At 37.7% G+C, this 16,988-nt stretch overlaps 1 protein-coding gene across 1 annotated transcript in view; it reads left to right on the plus strand.

The window, feature by feature from the left end:
* The first annotated feature begins 2,719 nt into the window (after nt 1–2,719).
* Nucleotides 2,720–16,988, plus strand: part of DPH6 (diphthamine biosynthesis 6) — a 154,708-nt gene continuing 140,439 nt past the window's right edge. The window contains exons 1-3 of the mRNA XM_037056122.1: nt 2,720–2,773; nt 6,689–6,783; nt 10,487–10,680. Of these exons, the coding sequence (XP_036912017.1) occupies nt 2,733–2,773; nt 6,689–6,783; nt 10,487–10,680 (330 nt within the window). The 5' untranslated portion in view covers nt 2,720–2,732. The remainder of the gene's footprint in view (nt 2,774–6,688; nt 6,784–10,486; nt 10,681–16,988) is intronic.

A 16,988-nucleotide genomic window follows, 5' to 3' on the forward strand; every position in this document is an offset into this window, starting at 1 on the left:
ATAAAACAGATTAACAGGCAAAAATATACACGTTTTATTAAAATTTCTTACATGTCCATGGAAGCTGAGAACAGGGAATAAAGACCCCTTCCCTTCAAAAGAATGGTCAAACCTAAATGTTTTTATTGTAGGTTGAACAAAGAGGAGCAATTATGGGAAACTAAGTAAATATGTGGAGAGGCTAAAAAAGTTATTTTAACAAGTTCTGTTTGTGCAGATTTCCTTCCGACTCAGTTCCCTAATTCTCTGTCTGGTGATAAGAATGTCTCCTTTCCTCCAGGGACAGGGTACCTTTTACATGGAAATTTGATCTCCTGCTTTCAGGAATAAAAAGGAGTCACTCTTTTCTTGCACCTGTGTTTCTCAAGCCACTAGAAGTTAAAATAATCAATATGCCAATGCAGATTTTGAGGGGACATGCTGTGAACTCTCTTACCTGTCTGTTGCCTTTATTTGTAAGGTCCACCTGTCCCTCTTATGCATTTCTGCCAGCCTCTCAAGTTCTGTCCTTATTCTAGAATTTACCCTGCGCTAAATGCATGGGCACCTCATGGGGCTCTTGCCATATGCATTACATATGTGTTACTTTCAAAACACGCCCTCTTGTATTGTAAATTTTTATTAAATATATTTGTCTTATCTCCCTAACTAGACTGCAAACTCCTTAATACTTGACTCATTTGGTAAATATCCTCAACTGGTGTTAAAAAGAATTTTAACACCCCATTATTTTAGATACTGAGACTGGTACATAGACCGTCAGTCAACGCTCTAGTCACCCCATACACCAAGAATAGCAGAGTTAATGAGGACGTTGAAGTATACTAAAACTGAGTGCTTACTATATAATAGGCTTGATTCTAAACTCCGTACATATATTAATTTACTTAATTCAGCACATGGGCACCATCCTTCATGGCTTTCTTTTTATCAAGACTTCTATTTAATCCACCCAATTCTATTGGCTCGACCTTCCAAATAAAGCTGGAATCCTCCCACCCCTCACCAAATTCACCAGTACCATTCTGATTCCAGGCCCTACCATTTCTTTCCAAGATTACTGTAATAGCCTCCTAATAGTATTTTCCAAGACTGTACAGTATAATGCTTTCAGTTCTAAATCTCATACCTATGTCCAAAACACTGCAATGGCCACCCACCCACTTCACTCAAAGTAAACATGTTTATGGCCTATAATATCCTATATGACCTTCTGTGGCCCTTCATCACTGATACTTCACCTCCCACTACTCTTGGTCTAGCTCACTCTGTGCTCCAGCCACACTGGCTAGCCTTGTTCTAAAAACAAACAAAACAATGCACTGTAGGGGTTCAGTATGAGTCACCCCCAGATACACTCTGTTGTACGAAGATAACTTTTAAGCTAAAGGCAGCTGTGATCCTGTGGGCTCAACAGAAACTTCTGCCCAGCCCCCTTTAACTACCTAGAAGAATTTGAATTAGGGACCTTGCCCATGATGACACAGATTACCAGAGATAACCTTTTCTTACCTATCTTCTCACATAAGTCAAGACAAACTACTAGTTACTGAACACCTGCTGTTCTTAGAGTGTCGCAATGACCCTCTGAAGTCCAAAGGTGCCTTACTTCGTTTTTAGCATGACAGGTACACCTCACTTTTCTTTGACCCTGAAACTCACGTGGGGTCTCCAATTCTCTCATGTATGTGGTGTTCACATATGTAGGTATGCAATTATATTTATTTTCTCTTAGTGTTTCACATAGATTTAGATATTAACCCCTGAAAAACTTTCTACCACAACTCTTAGGATCTTGGCTGTAGTTGTTTTTCTTCCCTATAGGGCACATCCTAGTTTTACACAGCTAACTCTCCTCCTTTAAGCTGGTTCAACTCTCACCTTATTAACAATTCCTACCTTGATACTCTAATTCTGCAGTTTGCCCTTCCATTTCCTTCCTGATTCCTCTCAACCTGTTTTATAGTTGTTACCACTTTTAATGTACTCTATAATTTTTTAGCTGTGTATTGTCTGTGCCCCCCATTTCCATATAGACTCCATCAGGGGAGTGATCCTTGTCTTCTTCACAGGATGTATCCCAAGAGCCTAAACCAGTGGCTGGTACGTGAAAGGCACTGAATAAATACTTGGTGAATGAATTTAGAAGCTAGATTTTTTTTTTTCTGAAAGGCTGCTGAGTTTTGGTGATGAGCCTTAATTGGTTTCTCAGCTTCCACATTACACAAATGCCCAAACCACAGTGAGTCTAGAGGCATCCAGGGTAGCTGCACATTTAGGTCTCGAGGACAGAGATAAACGCTAAAAAGCTAAAGGGTGAAGTTAGTTATCCAGAGTGGCTGATAGGCAAACTTCCTCTCCCTTTGAATATCCATAATTGCTTCAACTCTCACCATGGGTGGCTTTGAACATTCTCATACCTAAACAAATCCATCACCACCGTGCTTGTTCCCTGCGATGCCGTCTTTCCCCTTTTCCTAGTAGCTTCATTGCCCTCATTTAGGTGGTTAGGCTGCGCCTAACCACCATATTTTCTGAGCCGGGATATCTCTGGTCTAGGGACAAGGCACCGAATATGGCATATTCTCCCGAACAAGGTGTTCCTCAGACAGGCGCAGGGGTCCCACTGCCCGTCCCGGAACAGGCAGCAGAGGGAACACCTGCGCGAGGCCCCGCGGCGGATCAATCTGGGCGCGGTTTAAATGACGTCATGGCTCCCTCCCGCCGCACGCATGCGCACCGCGCCCAGCATGAGGGTCGCGGCTCTGATCAGGTAATGTGGCACACGTGCCGCCCTCTTCTTCCTCGGTCAGCCTGCAGTCCGTTTCTGCTGATGGGTGGGAAGTGCCGCTGCTGTTGCCACTGCCGCTGGCGCCGCGACTAGCGGCCTAAGACTGTCTGTGCATGAGCCACGTGTCCGGGTTTAAACTGCCCTTCCGGACCAGGGGAAGAGGCGGAGCCTTTGGGCTACTGCTGGTCCCAGCTCGTCTGGCAGTCTTGGGCTCTCGTCCCTCCTCTCTGCGGGCCTCCGCCCCTCTGTTCAGGACCTCAAACTTGGATTCGCTTGGATCATCTAGGGAACTTTAAAAAACTCCGATGCTTGGGTCTTACCGCCAGAACGCTGGTTTAATTATCCTGACGCACTCCAGGTTCTGATTCTTAAAAGTTGTAATGATGGGCAGCGAAATGTGATAGCCCCGGCTTTATTTTACTCAGTTACCCCAGTCCTGGCTTTTTTCGTCCTAATCCCTTAAACCTTACCATCCCGTAGTCCCGGTGCTGTTTACCACCCTAAACTGTTAATATCTCGCCCCTTCCTGCATAAATCCACCTCTCCCTCACCTGCCTCCGCGGTGTGTCTTGATTGCTTATGATAGGGATGTAAACTTGACGTTCAAGGACAGAGATATAATTGTACCAGTTTTATCCTAGATTTGGCTGCTGTTGCTTCAGACACATTTCCTTTTAAAGTGACCTTAGGGTAACACTTCACATTACAAAAGGAGTTTAAAAGTTAGAGTAACCCATCATATTTAGGTGTCTAAAGTAAGTCTTTTGGCAACTAAAGACAGACCAATAGAAATGTTTCCATACTCTGTATGTAAACTGAAGCAAAAGGGAACACTATTAACATTAAAAGGGGAATTTAGTCTACTTGAATTTCGGTGACATCTGGATCTCCAGAGTGTCTGAGATGCATTGCAACCATGCGTTTTTCTTTGTAAACCCATTGAAGATTTAATGTTATTGTTGAGTGCCCTAGGTAATTGCCACTGCTAAGGTCTTGACATGACACTAACCCTTTCTGGAGTGACTGGGATATCCCTGTTTCTTTCATTTCAATGTCATTTTTAAAATAACTAATGTCAAAATTACCTTTATTCAGTGAATTTTTTTCTGTAAAGTGAATGATTAAGCTTTGACCATTGTGGTCTTCATTTGATCTAGACAGATAAGAATTAAAATTAGGAAATAAATAATTCACATCCAAATGCAGTTTGCCAGAGGTTTAAGCATTTAAAGACACACTAACTGAAGATTCAGAAATCTGAGAGGGAAGAAAATGGATGTAATCCATTACATTAAATATTCTGTAATGTGCGTGCATTACTGTTATAATAAAGCAAATTACGAAAGGCATTGTTGGAAAATTCTTGCTAAACTGTAAGAACTGTATAAATGTTAGGAGACATGCTATAGATATGAATATATAACTATACATATGAATATGAATACCTACATACTACCTATATATGCATTTTATGTGCATATATGCTTGAATATGTGCAGAGTTAAATACAGTGTAGTTGCAATATATCTCTCTGTGTGTGTACTAAACAGATAGGATGTATGTGTGTGTGTGTTTTAGTGAATAGGTGAAACCATGATCCTTAACATTTTGTTAGACCATGAAAAACATTATTTTTCTAATACACTAAAGATTTTATTGAATTTTAGAGTTGAATGACACCTTGAGGATTAGCTAGGCCATTCTCTAATTTCATAATGAAATATGTGAACACAAACACTGAGTGATTCAGCTTAGTTTCCCAGAGTCAGAAACTAAAATTCTGATCTTCCATTGGACTTCTCACATAACATATTCTAATGTACTTGGTGACATTTCAGGAGGTAAGATGCTCTGTATTTCCCTAACTTCTTTGACCTTGAAAACTTAGAGTACCAGATAGAAGTGTTTCACAGAACACAATTTGGGAAATAGTATTTTATAACCATATTTAAAAGCATATTTTAAAATAAATTACAAGGCCAAGTTCTCACTGAGGATGTATATTCTTTAATCTTTAATAATGTAAGGAATTAAAATTGTGCAGGTATACCCTTTAATCTTAAATATTCTATATATCCTAAAGAATGAGTTCATTTTGTCCTACGGAAATAGAGCAGTGAGGTTCGAGAGAAAAAGCTGTGGAAGATGGTTTTATGGCAATATCAGAATCTGAGGACGGGGAGTGTGATGTGTAACTTCACTTTACCCCTGCAGTCTCTCCCCTTGATGAGTTCTGGAGTGACAGGTGTTACTGATCAGAATATAGTAGAGGCAGACACTGTTGGGAACTAAGAAGGCCAGCTTCTGGAATAAAAAGTCAGTTTGGGGGTGGAATGAATAGGTCTAAACATTTCCTGAGTGTGCATTTGCAACTCTCAAGTGAAAATTGAAAAGAAGGCAAACAGAAGGAGCAAAAAAAGGGAAGAGGTGCAATAATAAAAGAATGGAAGAAATGTGTGGGTGGGAAACAGTACAGCAGAGGCGTCCAACTCATTTCCACTGGGGACCACGTCAGCCTCGCTGTCACTTTCAAAGGGCTGGATGTAATTCCAACTCCTTAACAGTTAAGGAGTAGTTACATTTACGCACTCCTAAAATTATTTCAGCTCTTTGAAGTCAGCGGCAAGGCTGATGTGGCCCCAGGAGAAAATGAGTTGAATACCCCTGCAGTAGAGTATGAAACCCAAATAGCATAGTTTGCCATTTAACCTTCTTATAGGTGTACTACCACTTAACTAACTGATTTGCTTCTCTACCTCAGGCAGATATGTTATCAGAATTTGTAAATTCTTTTCAATCTATTCATTAGATTTGTGCTCAGACCTTTTGCTGCCATCATATAGGGGTGGCTGAAAGCTGAAGTACTGATAGATTGTACTGATGTTAAACTTTTGCTATAGTTTGACATTTTGCTCTCTATCTCTACAGAATTTGAACTTACCAGTTATGCCATACTTTGTCATTAGATTGGATCTCAAAAAAATTTGAGATAATAAAATTTTTAAAGATTTTATTTACTTATCTTTAGAGGGGAAGGGAAGGGAAGGAAAGGAGGGAGAAAAATATCAATGTGTGGTTGCCTCTCATATGTCCCCTGCTGGGAACTGGCCTGCAACCCAGACATGTGCTCTGACTGGGACTCGAACTGAGATCCTTTGGTTGGCAGGCCTGCGCTCAATCCACTGAGCTATGCCAGCCAGGGCAGATTGGATCTCAAATTTTTAATTTGGTCCTTTAATTCATCATGGAGTCCAGTTGTTAGATTTCTTACAGTGGAACACATGCTTTTCTGTTTTTTCATAAGAGAATTCCATCTAAGGAGTATATATAGCAAGTGTTTAGCTGAAATGTAAACTTAAATCATTTTATTTGCAAAACACTTTGTATATTAAGTAAAGCTATTGTATTATCACAAATCAAAGAGTTATCATATTTTGTTTAGAATGATCTTTGTTATAATGACATATAATTTTGTAGGCTCTCGTGAGCAGCTACCTTAGAAATTAGGATTTGTTTTGTTCAGTTTGCTTATGCTATAGAAATTGCATATGGTGTTTTGCATTCTAAATGTAAGATAGTCCCTCAGCCCTGACTGGTGTGGCTGAGTTGTTTGGGCATCATCCAACAAAGTGAAAGGTTGCCAGTTTGATGCCTGGTCAGCACATACGCCTGGGTTTTGGGTTCTGTCCCTGTTCGGAGGGCATACCAGTGGCAAATGACTGATGTTTCTCTCTCTCCTTTCCCCTTCTAAAAATAGATAGAACTGTCTTTTAAAAAACAAATGTTGGGTAGTCTCAAATATTTTGAAAAGCAGAATAAATACTGTGTTCTATTTTGATAGCTAATGATTCTGTGTTGAATAATGGTCAGTAACCAATACTTATCTCTATTTTTCAGTGGAGGGAAGGACAGCTGTTACAATATGATGCAGTGCATTGCTGCCGGGCATCAGATCGTTGCTTTAGCAAATCTAAGGCCACCTGAAAACCAGCGTAAGTGTATAACTTTACTGGAAATTCTCAAAATGACTGAAAATCCAACTTTATTATTGTATTCTATTGTATACCATATGCAAAAGCATTAAAGGAACTAGTATATCTTTAGCACCTATTAGATGGTAAGTTCAGTGCTAAGTGTTTTCAATTATAATCTCTTTAATCCTCCCAAGAGCTCCTAGAGCATATTATTCAACAGGGACACTGAGGCTCAGAGTTTTATAAGTTTGTCCAAGGTAAAATAGCTGGAACAAACTTGCAGAACTGAGACTTGAACTCTCATTCCGGAGTGTGCTGCCATTCCACCACAATGCATTTCCAAGTGTTGCAGGGAATACGCAGGTAAATAAAATGGAGCCTCTAGGAGCATGGGAAGAGAGTCATATATTAATAAATAATATGGGTTTTATTATTAAGAAGATCCAGTTTAGCCATCTTAGATGTAAGCTAAATGTGTGAGATGTAATACACTTTTAGTTTTTGTCTGTGGTGACAACAGCATCCATAAATAATCCACAGACCTCATTCTAGCTATTTTTGTCAAATTACTCACCAATGAACTCCCCCAAATTAGAACTTTTTTCTCCTCTGTATCCATGTCTGTGTCTAAATTTCCTTTTTAAAATAATTTTTAAATTATTATTTATTTTTGGAGAGAAGAGAAGGGAGAGGGAGAAAAACATCCCTGTGTGGTTGCCTCTCATGCGCCCCCTACTGGGGACCTGGCCCGCAACCCAGGCATATCCCCTGACTGGGAATTGAACTGGCAAGCCCTTTGGCTTGCAGGCTGGTACTCAATATACTGAGCCTCACCAGGCTGGGCTGAATTTCCTTTTTTAATAAGGACACTGGTTACACTGGTTATATTGGACTAAGGGTCTACCGTAATCACTTTGTCTTAACTAATTGCATCTGCAGATCCTATATCCAAATAAGGTCACATGTTGAAGTACTGGATATTAGGACTTCAAGGTAAGAATTTGGGAGAGATACATTCAACTTCAGTAGTATCTTTTGTTAATTGAGGTATAATTGACATTTTGCCTTGCAGTCATTTTAGGTGCACAGCATAATGATTTAGCATTTAGTGATTTAGCATTTCACTATAGTGAAATGATTACCACAAGTTTATTTAATGTCCACCACCACACATAGTTACAATTTCTTTCCCAATTAAAACTTAAAAAGAGTAATCGCTAATATTTTAACTGCTAAAATATAATAGGGGGAGATTAATACTTATCCAAGTGTATGTGTTACTATTTCTCCATATAGCTGTTCTAGTAAAATCTTTTTCATTCACTTTATGCATTTTATTTTAAGACCCCATGCTTTTTCTTTACTGTTATTTAAGGATAAATTAAGTGAGCAGTATATATGAAAACCCTAATCATTGTTCCTGGCGTGAAACAGACATCCAGTAAATGTAGTTGAATCTGAAGGTGGCTCTAAATCAGTCAGTTAACCCTCCCTTCCTGCCTTCCCTGCCTTCCTCAAATCTGTCAGTCTATTGAATTTTTTAAATAAAATTTTTAGTTGTTCCCTATTTATTTTGTCTTGCTTTTTAAACCCAGATAGATTGCTTATAAAGCCTCTTCAGAAGAAAGGTCATATCTTCTTTGTTCTTTTAATTGTTCCCCAGCACTTTGGACAGTTTGATGCCTCCGGTAGGCATTAACTCAGTTTCTTGGTGGACAGATGAATCATGAAATAACTAGAATTAGCCCTGAAGTAGACAGGAGTTATAGCCAGCAGTTATTTGTCCAAGATTTAAATTTTCTTTCCTTCTGTGATTAAGACCACGTGATGCTGAAAGTGAAGTGAGAAGATGGAGATTAAGGATGTTTTATAGGAAGAAATAGAACAGGTTCTACAGAGGGTCAGGATAAACATACACTGTAGGATTTTATACTGGGGTTCCCATGTTGAATAATAATGGTCTTGTAGAAGTGAGCTGTTTTGAAAATAGCCTCCTATTTCTGTTCTCTAAATAGTAAAGAGAAAACTCTGACCGAGGGTGAGTGGGAACTGCACTGTAACTTCCGTATTATAAAGGGAGGCACAGATATTTTTGCTGGCTGTGTTCTGTTACCAAAGGAAATTGACTCCTCTATCCCCTGCGGTCAGTTGGGCAAGTGGGTTTTTTTTAACCTTTCTGTCTTGAAAGGTCTTGGTATTTAAAAAGCAGATATTTATATAACATATATTATATACTTGATCTAATCATGGAGTTTCTATTTTGTCTTTAACTTTTCTATGTGAATTGTTGTAGTTACCTTGTCCTGAATCATTCTTGTACAATCTTCCATGGGTTACTGGTGTATTGGCAGGGTGGGTAAGATGACAAGCAAGTCATATTTTTATATTTCAGTGGAATGGAGACATTTATTTACAATATTGTTAGTGACAAAAAATCAATAGTAAATGGAATTGGAATATTATGAAGTAAAAGTTGGAAAGAGTCAGCTGAAACTATAGTAATTGTCATGAAAGGGGATAGGTGGCTGTGGGTTTGGAGGTGGAGAGGGTTTAGCTAATCTTTATTTAAAGTCAGCAGGAAGTTGGTGATTATTGAATGATTCATGGACTGACTTAATTTCCACCCAAACATGTTGCAAAGGGCCCTTAATGAGGAATGACTGGTACAGGTGACTCCAGTGAGAAGCTGATTAGAGGGAATTCATGGTACTGTGTTTTCAGTAGGTTGTCTGCAAAGGAATCATCCCCATCAGTGAAGATAATGTGAAGTTGTCATAAAATTCATGAAACCATCTCTTTATATTTGTAGTAGGAACTTTTGTGGCATGTTAATTGAGGCGCTTCAGGCAACAGTGGAGCCTTTTGGTTTTATTTGATCTCATACCATTGGTGCTGTGTGGCTTCCATTAATAAAAGTTACAGTGTGGTTAGGACTGAATGGAGCCTTAAAGGAAAATGGCCTTCTAGAAGTCAGTAAAATGTTTGTTATTGTGCTCACATCAGGAAGTTTCTTGATAAGAAGCTCAAAGTTATTTATATGTATTAATTTGATTATCAATATTTTTACCAACTAAAACATTTAAAGATTCAGTCTAAGTTTGAGATGAGGGTAGGCAGAAAATTTTTTCAGTAGCTTGGTTATATGTCTACTTCCTACTGAGGAATATAACCTGTGATTGTGTTACTGATTAGCTTAAGTTATGCTTCTGTACACCTTTGTAACTGCTTTAACAGTATTGAATTTATATATGTTAATATGTTGTGCTGAAATGCTGAATATAAAACATAGCAAGAGCATCTGAATTCTTCACAAATGTTTGTTACTTATTAACTAAGTAGATATTTAATTGGGAAAGATTTTCTGCTACAACTTGATGATTTTGTGAATAACCTTGAATGAATTAAACATTTATATAATAAAATCTTTAATTGAATAATTAAATTTATTGGCTAGATTTCTCTTTAAACATGTATATAGTTTAAAATTGTTATAATTGTATTTGTAATTAGCAGTAGAGATGAATAATACTAATGTGAACTTGATACAACTAAGGATAAATGTGTAACTCATGTTATTTTACTTCATGCAGAGAGATAGGGTGTAGTAGGCTTTTAAGTTATATGTTAACTGCTCTCCAAGCAGTAAAACCTAAATGGACTTTCAAATCCACTTTTTTTTTTCATCCCGTTTTACTGATTGTTTCCACTTGAATTGTTGCAGTGGGGTCAGATGAACTGGATAGCTACATGTATCAAACAGTGGGTCACCATGCCATTGATTTGTATGCAGAAGCAATGGCTCTTCCCCTCTATCGCCGGACCATAAGAGGAAGGAGTGTGGATACAGGACGAGAATACACCAGATGCGAAGGTGATGAGGTTGAAGACCTCTATGAGCTCTTGAAACTTGTTAAGGTATGCAGAGTGACCAATTACATTCGCTGAATTTAATGTGTAATTTAGAAAATTACATTTATTGACCTATTTACTGATAAAAATATTGTAACTGCTAGTAGGCCAACTATTCTATGAAAGGATTTTTTTAATTGAAAATAAAATCATCACTATGTCTTTGTATTAAATAGTATTTAATTTTTGATATAGTTTGGCACTGAGGATTGTCAAGTGATATTTAACTAAGTTTTTTTTTTCTTTAGCATTTTGAAGCTAATGACCTTTCTGGCACATGCTTTTTGAATACTCACTGTGTGCTTGATACGTAGTTCTAGAAACTGGGGAATGGGACAATGAACAGATCAGGCACAGTCCTGTTCTGCTGGAGCTTACTTTCCAGTGGAAGGAGATGGGCAATAACAAGCAAGCAAATAAATACTGTGCTTGGTGGTGAAGAGTACCAGGAAAGGGCACGAAGCAGAGTCAGGTGATAGGCACAACGGCGGGGGTGGCCAAGCAAGCCTTTTTTGATAGGGTGCAATGTAAATGGGCCTAAAAAAGGGAGTCAGGAAACCTTGTGTAAACTTAGTGGAAGAGGTTTGAATTAAATACTTAAGTCCTTGTGTATAAGAGTTTGGCAGCCATGGTATAGTGATTGTTTGTTTCTTTAGAAGGAAAATTTAGGAAGAAAGTGGGTGGGGGGGTGTTCATTAATGGAGATTATCTTCTTATTGGCAGCTAAGTATTTGAATACAGCTTAGTATTCTTCTTAAGGATGAATTTTAGCCGGTCAGTTACAGTCAATTCATAAGTATATTGAATGAAATAGAGAATTTAAATCAGTATTTCCTGGATGACTTAACTTTTTCCTTTTCTTCTTTCTTTTTTTTACAAAAGAAAGAAAGATTTCTGTCTCTTCTTTTACCAGGGGACACTGAATTTCATTGTTTTTAATCTTCAGAGGAGCTCAGCTTTTAAGAAATTAGTCATGAACCCATATCATATAAATTTGTCAGTCCCAAATAACTACTTCAGTGCTATACTTTAAATTTGATACGATCAAAGCTTAGTAACAAGTAAGGATTTTGATTAAAAATATATAAAGTACTTCATTTCCTTGAAAATTTTCTTGACTGAAATATTTTTATTTTGTATGTCACAACATTTTCATTTTTATTCTTTAAAACAGAAGCTGATAGGGGAAACAGAATAATTCCATAATTTACTATTTAGTTTCTGGATAGCATAGAATACTTTTCAAAGCAAATTACAGATATCTGGTTTCTTCCTTTTGGGAAGATACAAGCTAATAAAAACTATTTTGGTTGTCAAACAAGGGGGAAAGCATATGAGCTCCACTTCTTTTTATCTTTACCTGAGGATATGCTTTTGGATTTTGGAGAGAAGGGAAAGGAGGGAGATAGAGCCAGAGAGAAATGTCAGTGTGAGAGAGAAGCATCGATTGGTTGCCCCTCACACTGGCTCCTGCCATAGACCAAACTTGAAGCCTAGGCATGTGCCCTGACCAGGACTGGGACCCTCAGCCTTTTGGTTTATGGGATGATACTCCAGCCAATTAAACCAGGGCAAGAGTCCCACTATTAATAGTCTTCTCTTCATGCAGGAACTGAGATCTTGACAGTGTGTACTTTGAGGTATGAAATAGTGGAAATTTTGCATTTTCAAAATTCATTTCTCAGCATATAAAGAAATTGAGTATTAAGTTTTAGCATAAACCAGTGTTACAAAATGGTGAGACTCACAGAAGTAATTGGATTGCTCAAAAGTCACTGATAACTGATAATTTTGGAGAAGCTTTGTGATAATAACACCCTTCTAAGAAAGGGAAAGATAATAAGTCACTAAATCAGTTTAATTAAAAATTATCAGATTAGTAGTAATTAAGAAAAAATTTCCCTTTCAAGCCATGCTATTTTTGGAGAAATGGATGCTTGCCATTTATCTTTTATAACAGTCAGTTGTGACATATATTAATGTTAATGTTAAATCTTGACAACTTCTGCTTTGGAAGTTTGTACGTGATAATTATAACTATAGTTGAAAGAGATATTATCAAGTTGTCTGGGACTAAATAGTTTCTTCTTTATCTGTATAGGAATGTTAATTTTCCTTTGGAATATTTTAAGGACATAAATATCAGAAATACATTGTTTTTACAAAAGAGGTTGTGTAACCGAGCTTTAACAGTTAAATCCATATATGAAACACTGGTGCAAAGATTCCAGTAGAGGTCTTACATATTCCAATGAGTAATTGAATAATTATGGGAAAAAATGAATCTAGAAGATCTGTAACTCTTCAAGTTAATCTTCACTTGTAAGAAAAATGTTGAACTGCTTCTTTTAATCCTTTGAATATTAAGGGAACATTGAAAGCATTTAGATTCATTTTAATTTTAAACATTTATTTGTAACAGATTGGGATTTTGTGACTTTCACATTTAGGTCAGTCTTTAGTTTTTGTAGTTCTTCCTCCCACCCCCAAATATTAGAGCTAATTTCTGAGTAGGAGATGTTCCTTTTTTGAAGAGTTTAATTGACTAATTACTGGAAAGAAGTAGGAAAGGTTTGGAAGAATTTACAGAGTTAAAAATTTCCACACTTTTGTAAAAGTATGAAAACTCCTAAACTGTAATAAGCCTTCATATCTCATAGAACAGGTGATTATGATACATATACTACAAACTGTTTGTAAAATACTTGGTTCCATATAGCTAGCTTTTTATTCTTTAGAATTCCTGTAATATTAAAATGTCACTTTGGTTCTCATCTGGAATAATTTGGTACATAGATAGCCTACATTATTTTCTGACAATATAGTAATTTTCAAATTCTATGTGTGTTTTTAGGTCACATAAGCAATGTAGTAATTACTGGAAGATACCTGTAGACATCATATCTTTCAGAGCATATTTAAGGATCAATATATTCCTTCTCCACTAGTTTGAGCGCCCCCCCCCTTTTTTTTAAAGATTTTATTTTATTTTATTTTAGAGAGGGGAAAGGAGGGAGAAAACGAGGGAAAGAAATACCAATGTGTGGTTGCCTCTCACGCACCCCCTACTGGGGACCTGGCCTGCAACCCAGGCATGTGCCCTGACTGGGAATCAAACTCATGACCCTTTGGTTCTCAGGCCAGCACTCAGTCCACTGGGCCACACCAGCCAGGGCTGGAGCCACTTATTCATGGATCTGCTATCTTTATCTTTTTGGTTTATTCCCTTATTTAAATGGAATTTATCTTTAAGAAATTTCCTTAGAAAAGGTACTTTGAAATCCTTATATTTTGAAATGTTCCTATTCTGTCCTCACATTTAATCTAAGCATTGGTTGAATTTAAAATTCTTCCCCTGGCTGGTGTAGCTCAGTGGATCGAGGGCAGTCCTGCAAACCAGAGTATCATGGTTCGATTCCCAGTCAGGGCACATGCCTGGGTTGAAGGCCAGTTCCCAGGAGGGGACACACAATAGGCAACCATACATTGGTATTTCTCTCCCTCTCTCCTTCCCTTTCCCTCTAAAGATAAATAAGTAAAATCTTTAAAAAAATAAGTAAAATAATAAAATTCTAGATTGAAAGTCATTCTTCCTCAAATCAGTGACAGCATTGCTTTATGGTATTCTAGCATTTTGCTGATGAGAAGTGTGATGCTTTTTAACTGACCCACTTTTTTCTTTCTGTTAACTTTTATGAATGCCTTTATGCTCACTGTACTAAAATGTTACCACAATGCATTGGACATTGAAGGTTGCTTCCCCTGCATCCCTTCCACATTTTCCTGCTGAGTGACAGCATATCTCTGTCCTCTTTCCCTTCATGTTGGCTCAGGGATGGCATTAATCTGATTGAAAGCCAGTGGCAACATGGCGTTCCCCTGGCCATAGTGATTGGATCAGGGATGGTTTTGGTAACCTACATTAGACCAAAACAGAATGCAGTCTAGAGTGGTGAATGGTTGGCAGAAGATAGGCTCTTCCTCCTGTACGGAGGGCTGTGTGGATGTGAGGCCTAGAGCTGGCTGCTGTGCCCTTTTTTCCCCCCGTGAGGGAAGCAAGCCTCATTTCCAATATGACACAAAAATGGCAGAGCCAATAGAATTGCATTGTGAGGATAGCTCTGGGAAATGCTCTCCCTTTATTGGTTTGTACTTTGCTCCTCTCGACTTTCTCTATTCCCTTTTTCTGGTATTCTAATTATTAGATGTTAGACTGCCTAGAATGAAACTTCCTGTCTCTTGTCTTGTTTCACATATTTTATTTTAGCCATCATATATTTAATAGCCAATAATTTGTTTATGAATTCTGTCTTTTTTAAAATAATAACCTGTGTTCTCCTTCTATGGTATAACATCCCTAACATCCTTTTTGAAATACAGAGTAGAGATTTTTAAACATTTTACATTCCCTGAAATATTAATGTTTTCTTTGTGGTCTTTGTACTTATATTTTGTTTTCTTTCATATTGTAGGGTTATCACAAATGCCTTGGTTGCTGGCTGTGAAGACTTTTGACTTTAGAATTTTTCAGCTTCATATCTCACATTTGTTACACCTAGAGTTCAGTATAATATGGCCTATTATGGTTTGTTTTTTTCTTGGCTTCCTTCTTTTCCCATGCAAACAGTAGATTAAAGCTTTACTGTTGATTTATTAATCATCATTCCTTCTTCATGTGCTTTCTGACTCAAGAAATTAATTGAAATCCTTTTGTCCATTGTTGTCTTTCCCGCCTCTGGTTGGTTTTTTTTTTTTTTGAGGTCCTACTTTTGTTTTCATTTTAATGGAATCTTTTGATCCAGAATTTTGTGTTAATTTCATTCTGCTGTAATTGATTTAATTTCTTTGTTAAGTTAAATATTCAATTTCAGTTTTCCTGTTCTAATCTTCGATACTTCTCTCATTCTTTTTCTAATTAGGTATGTTGGTATTGATAATCATGAATTACTTAATGGACACTTGTGATTTGAATACAACAGTAAATGAATAACTGCCTTTTGGAAGAGAATATTTACTATTGGTAGAAAGATTTAGATAAATGACTGACTTTTCAAAACAGATTTTAATTTAACATTTTTAGTAAATATCAGTTACCACTTTACTTTTTGTATTTGTTAGAAATTTTTTTGATTATCAGGAACATGAAGTTGTATTCAACCTGGCTTAAATAAAATGAAGATTTCTTGACAGTAACCTAAATAAGTTTTGTTTCAAGTTAACTAGATACAGGACACAAATTATATCATCAAAGTCCTGCTCCTTTTCCATGTCCTTATTTCTATTTCTTGCCTTTATTTTCTGTTGATTCTGTTCTCAGTCAGGGCCCTTGTAGTTGTTCAAAGGTGCCTCTCAGTGACGTTCTAGTGGGAAAAGCTCCCTTTTTAAGTATCTCAGAGGACAGTTCAGTCACGTTTCATTGTCACTCAGTACCCTGACTTGTATCATCCATGAGTGCTGTTGTTTTTAGGAGATGACTTCATTTGACCTGGCTGGTCTAGATCATATGACATTCTCAGAGCAAGAGGTGGAGTCTCTTGGTCCTGTGGAAACAGCAGACCCTCTGTGGGAAGGGCGAGTCTGCACGGAGAGAGCAGGCTATCTCGGGTGTAAGGGTGAGCTGTGGCAGGGCGGCAGAGAGCGACCGTTTTCCTGAAAGTAAATAAGTTCCAGTTGCTTACAAAATAGGGAACCATTTAGATGGTTTTCTTTCAATATCAACCTCTCTTTCTCCCTCCTACCCTCCTTTCATCCCTCTCTTCTGTCTTCACTACCATACTTTCAAATATAGTTGGCCGTTGGGACCGCAGTAGTAATCTTACACTGTGGTACCCGTACATTCGGTTGCTTATGATTTCGTAACCTTAATATCATACAGACATGGTAAACTTCACCAGTTCAAAATGTACTCACAATTTTTGGCACAAAATTGCTTTATTTCGTGTCTTTCCTTTTTAGTTAAAAACATTGTTCCGTATCCCACCACCTAAGTCTAACCCGACCCTCACTAGTGAACTTTCACTTTTTATCAGCCCCCTCCTACCCCAGCCACCACCATCAGATCTCTAGGCAGGTTGATATTATTTCTGTGACTTCTAAAATCTGACCCTCTGACTTTATTCCTGCTGGTACTTACTGGTTTTTCACCTGTACTGAGCAAGTGTCTCCAAACTAGTCAGCTTGCACACAGTATTGCTCTGTGCTTCATCTACCCCTTCTACCACACTGATGTCAGCCAATCTGTGCATGTAATTAATAATGCACCATTAAGGTAAGGTGCAAACACATTAGCCTCACACAAGACTCTTTAAGATGAG

Source organism: Sturnira hondurensis, unplaced genomic scaffold (genome assembly GCF_014824575.4).
Source record: "Sturnira hondurensis isolate 20B ecotype Veracruz unplaced genomic scaffold, ASM1482457v3 Scaffold0008782, whole genome shotgun sequence".
Classification (NCBI taxonomy): domain Eukaryota; kingdom Metazoa; phylum Chordata; class Mammalia; order Chiroptera; family Phyllostomidae; genus Sturnira; species Sturnira hondurensis.